The 7,868-nt window shown below is 35.7% G+C and overlaps 2 protein-coding genes across 4 annotated transcripts; both read left to right on the forward strand.

Moving 5' to 3' along the window:
- The first annotated feature begins 669 nt into the window (after nt 1-669).
- LOC142505772 (uncharacterized) lies at nt 670-5,122 on the forward strand. Of its 3 annotated transcripts, none has more exons than XM_075618882.1 (10): nt 670-786; nt 1,017-1,144; nt 1,519-1,677; nt 2,422-2,481; nt 3,172-3,267; nt 3,616-3,708; nt 3,794-3,937; nt 4,164-4,271; nt 4,676-4,727; nt 4,816-5,122. In XM_075618882.1, the coding sequence occupies exons 2-10, from the start codon at nt 1,046-1,048 to the stop codon at nt 4,848-4,850; spliced, it is 846 nt and encodes a 281-aa protein (XP_075474997.1). In that variant the 5' UTR covers nt 670-786; nt 1,017-1,045; the 3' UTR covers nt 4,851-5,122. The 3 variants fall into 3 exon arrangements, with proteins under 3 accessions (XP_075474997.1, XP_075474999.1, XP_075474998.1); XM_075618884.1 differs by having other exon boundaries at nt 3,175-3,267; XM_075618883.1 differs by having other exon boundaries at nt 722-779.
- A 907-nt stretch (nt 5,123-6,029) lies between these two features.
- On the forward strand, nt 6,030-7,306 carry LOC142506102 (peroxidase 31-like). Its single transcript, XM_075619249.1, has one exon. It carries the CDS (start codon nt 6,120-6,122, stop codon nt 7,110-7,112), a length of 993 nt encoding a protein of 330 aa, XP_075475364.1. The 5' UTR covers nt 6,030-6,119; the 3' UTR covers nt 7,113-7,306.
- The last annotated feature ends 562 nt before the right edge of the window (nt 7,307-7,868 follow it).

Raw genomic sequence — 7,868 nt, forward strand, 5'->3', positions numbered from 1 at the left:
TTTGGGATGAATCACTATAAATATTGGCGTCTGTTTTATTCCATTGTATATATTAATTGAGATGTTCTGCTGCAATGTTACTCCAAGTATTCATGTTATCCCAACAAAATTAACCATTGAGAAGACTTTAGAGCGTGGTTTTATCAAATGTGAGCTACTTCAACAGTTCAAATAATGCGGAATGTTGTAAATGTAATCAAAATCGGTATGTTTTTTGTTAATAATACAATAAACAAGCAAATTTAAAAACGTTTTTTTAAATGTTGGAAGCACGTTTATCAGTTTTTTAGCTTTCATCTCATTCATAGAGGACATACATTTTCATCCCTTATCTATTAATTACAATATTAATTAGTCCAATAAATTTGCTCGGGTAATCAGTTTATTATATTCGATGTGAGTTAAAAAATTATATATGAAACAAATTTATAGTATTAATAATGTAAGTTGGATATGTAACGCATAATCCCCTATATTTATGCTACCAAAAATAAAAATAAAAAAATCAAAATTAAAAGTAATTTTTTCATATATATTTGTTTTATTTAACTTGAATGTCACATTTCATTCCAGATTACAGTTAATTCTAGTTTTGGGCCCCAAACCGTTGGGCTTCATAGAAAATGGTCTGGGCTTTGAAGACCGAAACATGTTCCCGCCAAGAAGCCCATATATCCTCTTCATTTACTGGGCGTAGTGCATTCATTGTTACTTTTCCGTTGCACTCGTCTGGCTTCATTCTCTCGACGTGACAGCACTCTGAAACCCGAGAATCACTGGTGAGAAGTATTCGCCTTTTCGTCATCTTTTCACTGTTTTTACCCCGATTTTCATGTTGTTCGATCTGTTCACCACGATATACATTTGTTTACATTCTTCTGAGTTCGAGTAGAAAGTTTTGGTTTTGCGATTTTCTGCAGATTTCCTTCCGTTTTCAGCTAAATCATTTCATCTTGTTAGGGTTTTCATTTACTTATCTTTGATACTGTGTGATTATATTACTTTGATTGGTGCAGCGATTGAACTTCAGAAGCGGCTTGAAACGATGGGCGATGAAAAGGATGCATTTTATGTTGTACGGAAGGGCAACAGTGTTGGGGTGTATAAAAGCATAAGTGATCTTCAATCTGTTCTCCGATCTTCTGTAATTTACTAATTTCCTGTGCTTTACCATACCTTTTTTTTTTCAGCTCGATTTACGTCAGTATCAGCATTTTACTTATTTCCTTTTCCTTTACTTTTTTTGTTTTTTGTAAAAAAAATCCAGAAAGTACCAGGTGGGAAGATATTCACTTTTGTTGTTCATTTCCACTGAACGTTCTAATATACATCCTTTACAATTATCGTGGGTGTTCCTACTTTTCCTCGTGAGGATCATATTTGTCCAAGATTTATTCTTTCGATTGTAGCGACGTTCCAGAAAATTGCTCCTTGCGTGTCTGCCATTGTTTTCCTTGCTGCGAAGTAGATTTTTTGTTATTGGGTTTCATTTTATCCGTATGTTGTTCTATTTTTCAGGTGAATGATCCTTCTGTAAGTGTATTTAAAGGCTTTGGCCTGTCTAAAGAAGCTGAAGAATACCTTTCATCTCACGGACTTGGGAATGCTATTTATTCCATAAATGCCAGTGATGTCCACGATGATCTTTTTGGTCAACTTGTCACATGCCCTTTTCGTGTTAGATTCTTGACCTTTTAGACAAATTGAGTATTTTTTAACGTTTTAGTAATCTTTTTTGAATAGTGTACTTGGTTTTCCCCAACAATTTTCGCTTTCCGTGTCATAAAAAATGCTTCTTCTGTTGGCTTTGCTGAATGTCTGCCTATCTTGCCTAGTCTTTTTTAACCGTGGTGCTCTCTCAGCTTCCTTTTGTGGCAGTTAGTTGTTTATTTTTCTTATTTGACAGTTGTAGGTCACACTTTAAAGCTCTCTGATTTGTAATGTGAGTTCTTGTTTATTCTGAATGATTGATTCCGTTTGCTGTTACTTTCTGGGTCAAAACACATCTCATTTTGCATTACTGTGATGTAATCAATCCCGATGGTTGTCATTTTAAGTGTATTGTTCACTTAATCTAATTATATATTTGTGTGGTCTTCATTCTTTTATTGTTGATTATTTTGGAATATCTTCATTTGTGTATTTAGTTCTTCAATTCGTTATATATTTTAGCGGTATTCGTTGGTTGAATGCTGTTTATGCTAAACAGTTCAATTGTTGAAATTATGTGGCTTTGATTTTAGCTGCTCCGTATTGGAAGCATTTAATTCATGAACGGAACCGTATGTCAGAAATCTACAAATGTGATTTGATGTTGTGTTAAATTGCTCATTTGTGCTGGCTTTGCATGCACATCAATGACTTTTGAGGAAAATATTATGTTGTGTTGTATATTTGCATCATGAGTATCACTTTTTGCAGGAACCAAATTATTCTAAAGATAAAGCTGCTAGCAAGAATCATTTGGAGAAGAGGCCACAGGTACTTGCTGAACTGAATTAGTAGGAATCCATTTCTTGAATTATGATTTGGTGCAATGAATCGGTATTTTTAGGAAAAGATGGTGTTTCATTTTTTTCTATAAAACTTTTTCTGTTTTTTCCATGTCTATTTGTGAGTGGTACCTTTTGCATGGGTATTAGTAGAAGAGTTTCGTTATTTTTATATTTTCTTGCATCCTTTTGGGAACAGCCACAATTACCCAGACTGTTTATCGACCAATATGTCATGGAGTGCTGCTTATAATTTTAAGTTAATCATGGCGCTGGCTGTTCATATGTTCCTGGTCTCCTATAAATTTGTTGCTTTAGTTTGATTGTGGGAGACGCAGTAAAGTCTGGTTTAATGAACTTTGACTGTGTATCTTGTATTTGAGTTTTGTTCTCAATTCATTGAATTTGATTCAATATCATGCCTATCAGATATTCAAGTTTAGTAGTCTTTTCACTTGCTTTAGTACGAAACACAAGTATTAGATGTAAATCTTGAGTTTTTGTGTGTTATTATATTGCTCAACCCGGAGGATGAGCAGGGCTTTAGGGTAATAATGCCTCATTGTGATGATAATCGTAATTCTGCTGATCTGATTCTTGGATTTGAACTTAACAGCTGGTACAGATATTTTCCAACTGAATGTTCCTCTTTTCTTATTTTAATCTCTCTCTAACTCAGCAGGAGGTTACCGGATCTGCCTCATTTGTAAACCATCATCTAAAAAGTTCCAAGTTAGATAATTTTCTCCAAGTTCAACCTGTTTCTTCTTATTGTGTAAGTTTCCGCCATATGTTTATTTATTATATGTTTCCATCGACACGTCCACAACCCTGGTACTTCGTTTGTTTCACATCTTCAAGGTTCTGAATCATGAAAGACTTAAATGATTTGTTCAGAACGGTTCAAATTTAGACCTGTTTGTGAATTTATTGCAACAATATCTGCTGCATCAATCTAAACATAGCTCAATCTTTTAAACAAAATTATATAAGAGAAATTCATGAATATCCGCTGTATGGTTTGGGCGGATATTTCTCTTGGCATAACCCTCAAAAGCTTAATTATTTACCCACTAACACAAAAAAATTTCACCAATCACTTGTCATTTCATTATATTTACAGAGTTCCTGTATTCTCGAGTTTGATGGTGCTTCAAAGGGAAATCCTGGACCAGCTGGTGCAGGGGCTGTGCTGCGGGCGGCAGATGGAAATATGGTAATTAGTATTTAATTCTTTCTTATGACGCCCTTTTAAGTTGAAATGGGGCCTGATATTGTATTTCGACATTGGATTTTGATAGGTGTTTCGATTGCGTGAGGGTGTGGGTCTCGCTACTAATAATGTTGCTGAATATCGAGGTGCCATCTTGGGGTTGAAATATGCTCTTCAAAAAGGGTTCAAACACATACGAGTTCAAGGGGACTCTAAACTTGTATGCATGCAGGTATTGTTTCTTCTCAAAAAAAATTTCCAGTCTTTTTCTTTGAAATTCCAAAAGAATACAGATGAAGAACAAAGTTGGTAAATTAAAAGAATATACCTATCAGGAACTAATCAACCATGCTGTCTTAATTGTGTGTTGACCTTGCGAATATATGAACATGCGGAACACATTGTTCTTCGTTCATTTTATCTCTTACATTACCTGTTTTAAATTATCACATAAACAGGTTCAGGGTCTTTGGAAAACAAAAAATCAGAACATGGCTGAATTGTGCAAGGTGGCTAAAGAGCTGAAGGATCAGTTTATGTCTTTTGAAATCTGCCATATCGAAAGAGTATGTTTAATATGTGTTGATAATTTGAGTAGAGTTTCTCTTGTCTTTCTTTCTCATCCATGTTTCAAAATCAATATAGTTATGTGAACACATTAATTTCGCACCCACCTGCAAATTCTAACTCCTCTGGCAGTATTCATTCTGTTTGCACTATTTACAAACAACCTTGATGAAAGATTTACAGTGCCTCCCTATAACGGTGTTTCTGTTTACTCATTAACCATTTTTTTTTCTGTTGTCCGCTTTGTGAAATGTTAACAAATTTATGTGAAATATGGTACACAAAAAACAACGCCTTTCATTCCTCTTAACCTACATTGAATTTTATTTGGTTTCTATTTTCTTGGATGCAATCAATCTCATCTTAGCCCATAAGTTATTTTCTCTTGTTATCTTGTTATCAGGAATACAACACTGACGCTGATTCTCAAGCAAATTTAGCTGTGCATCTCAAGGGTAAATCTCATTTATCTTCTCTTTCTTCTTTGATTTCATGTTGGGTCTTTTTTTATTCATCTTTGGCATATCCTACAATGGTGTGCAGTTGGTGAGATTGAAGTTGAATGTGACATAAAATAACTCAAAATGCTGGAAAGAATCGACTTCACGGAATGGTGGATCCGTATCGTTTTGGTTCTGGGTTCATCTGGTTCAATCTAAATTTATGGATAAAAAACTATAATCTTGTTTTGTACAAAATTATGATGAAAAACAGATACATGTATTTGGTCCATGGTCAAATTTTAGTTAGGCGCTTAGGGGGTCGTCACAGCGCAAGTCGTGTGTGTATTGTTTGTTCTCTGTAACCGTACTGGTAATTTTATGGTAAAGGCTAGCGGCTGCTTGGTAAATGGTGTAAGCAATCTGATCAACATAGAAATTAGGTTTTAAATGGTGTAAATCGATTTTAGGTTGATTTCATTTCAAATTCATGATTTTCAAATATTTTAAACGTATTTTTATTATTTAGTGAAGTAACATCGTAGATTTCTAATTAAATCGTTATATTTTATATAGTATTTCATTTTAATTATGAAAAGTTTCGAAGATCAATCGGCATAATGATATCATTCGAAATTTAATATATTTTGTATCAAAAATGTGTAAATAATTAAGATATGAATTTAAAATTTGATAGATTGTTTTATTATTAACAAATAAAATATAATCGAATTTTTGGGTTTCAAATTATACATTCTTATTGAGATATTTTGATAAAAATATTAGCATTGCAAAACTTAGATTAAATTCAAAAAAAATTGTTTGATAAAGTTCAAATTCTATTTTATTTTTCAAAAGAACGATCTAGGTCAACTTTTGATTATTTTTATATAAAAAAAATTATCCATTTTTACTAACATTTCTTTAAATAAAAGGTCATGAATTTATAATTTTTTCCCAATAATTTGGATACAAACCAAAATAAATGGTTTTAACCGGTCATTTTGATTTATTTGAAAATGTTGTCAATCTATATTTTTAATAGTACTAATATTGCTGTTCATTTTATTAATATAAAATTTATTTGATATTGTTATTATTATTATAATCATTATCTTTAATTTGTGGGTATTTTATGAGAATTAATTTATGGGGGGTACACATAGTTAGACCGATCTACCATATGGTTTTGTTAAAAAACCTGTTACCTCATTTTCGACAATAATGAGCCGATTCATTATTGTTTGTAGATACCACGTAGCCCGAGTCCATGTTGGTCAGCCCGCAACCCGTGATTGGTGGCGCGTGTGAATCCCCGTCTCCACCCAATCCCAATGTGAAAAGCCCTCCTTGCCCTCAGCTCCAAATTCTCTAATTATCAGACTAAGCAAACACACAGAAGCATTAATGGCTTCCCTTATGCTTGTGTTTGTGTTGCTGCTCTCGCTCACGACACTTTGCCTCATCCCTTCCCACTCCATACCTCTCCTCTCCACCACCTACTACTCCCAAACATGCCCCAAGTTCGACCAAATCATGGAAGAAACCACCACAAACAAGCAGATCACCTCCCCCACCACCGCCGCCGCCGCTCTCCGGGTATTCTTCCACGACTGCTTCGTCACCGGATGCGACGCCTCCGTCCTCATCTCCTCCACCCCATTCAACAAAGCCGAGCGTGAAGCTGATATCAACCTCTCCCTCCCTGGCGACGGATTCGACGTTGTTGTGCGGGCCAAGTCTGCCCTCGAGCTCTCCTGCCCTGGCGTCGTCTCCTGCGCTGATATTCTCGCCGTATCCGCTCGGAATCTGGTCGTCATGATGGGTGGACCCTTTTACACTGTCAAGTTAGGCCGGAAGGATTCGCTAACTTCTAAATCCGACTATGTGGAGGGAAATCTGCCAAGACCCACAATGTCCATGGATCAAATAATCCAGCTTTTCCAGTCCAAGGAATTTTCGATCCAAGAAATGGTGGCATTATCCGGAGCCCACACCATCGGATTTTCTCACTGCAAAGAGTTCAGCTCCATTCTGTACAACTACAGCAGAACGATGGAATCGGACCCTTCTTACAACTACAATTTCGCCAAGTTACTGAGAAATGCCTGCGCAGATTACGAGAAAAACCCGACATTATCGGTGTTTAACGATATAATGACTCCCAATAAATTCGACAACGTGTACTACAGCAACGTGCACAAGGGTTTGGGACTAATGTCATCGGACCACTCCCTGAGCTCAGATCCGAGGACTAGAGGCTACGTTGAGCTGTATTCCAGAGATCAAAATGCATTCTTTGAGGCATTTGTGAGTGCAATACAGAAGATGAGTGTGTACGGAGTCAAGACTGGAAGAAACGGCGAGGTTAGGCGCAGGTGTGACGCTTTTAACAATTAATAATTACACTTCAAGAATTGAAATTTTTTTCCCTTCTTTTATCGTGTTGAATCAAGTGTTTCAAGTCTATTTTTTTCCCCAATCAAAGAGGAAATTGTTGCTATTATTATTGTCATACAGTTCATAGATTTATATTAATGTTTGTATACAAGATTGCCCAAGAATCCAAGTCTACAGAAGTTACTTCGTTTTCCTATCTCGTCTTCTGATGTAGATCTGTCTGATTTTGTTTTTCTTGTCTGGCTTCATTAATTAAGTGCTAGTTTTTTATGATTTGATGCTTAGAGAACTTCAATTGTTTAATAGCACTCGTCTTTACTCTTTAGTGTTGGATTTTGCATGTGGAGACAGACAAGTGACGAAATTTCAGGTCGTTGTTGGATTCAATTTCTTGACCGTTTGTTTTGACGTCAATTCCTAATATATTGAGTCGCTCCTTCATTTCGGACTCGTCCCTTGGAACCGTTGTGACCTGAAAACGATAGCAAACAAAAAAAGCCGTCGAATAAATCCGACCTGGGATCTTAAAGTTGCCATTCTTTGAAAAGATAGCACTCATTTGCATTGCACACCGTCGACACTTCGCCGTTTTCCATATTATGATATTTTGCCCCAGTGGAAAAAGAAACCAAAGGGGTCGGGATTTGGTCTGTGTTTTGGCATTTGCATCAGCATCGAATGTCATTGTCGATAATTCAAGCAAATGCCAACTCATTTTGCATTGGCACACATGGAAAGACAACCTTTTAGGTTCTA

Source organism: Primulina tabacum, chromosome 10 (assembly GCF_025594145.1).
Source record: "Primulina tabacum isolate GXHZ01 chromosome 10, ASM2559414v2, whole genome shotgun sequence".
NCBI classification, from domain to species: domain Eukaryota; kingdom Viridiplantae; phylum Streptophyta; class Magnoliopsida; order Lamiales; family Gesneriaceae; genus Primulina; species Primulina tabacum.

Bases quoted from the DNA above. Each gene is read 5' to 3' on its own strand.
- LOC142505772 (XM_075618882.1), top strand. From the start codon at position 1,046: ATGGGCGATGAAAAGGATGCATTTTATGTTGTACGGAAGGGCAACAGT. The intron at 3,268-3,615 runs GTAAGTTTCCGC...TTATATTTACAG, and splicing joins AACCTGTTTCTTCTTATTGT to AGTTCCTGTATTCTCGAGTT. The intron at 4,728-4,815 runs GTAAATCTCATT...AATGGTGTGCAG, and splicing joins TTTAGCTGTGCATCTCAAGG to TTGGTGAGATTGAAGTTGAA.
- LOC142506102 (XM_075619249.1), top strand. From the start codon at position 6,120: ATGGCTTCCCTTATGCTTGTGTTTGTGTTGCTGCTCTCGCTCACGACA.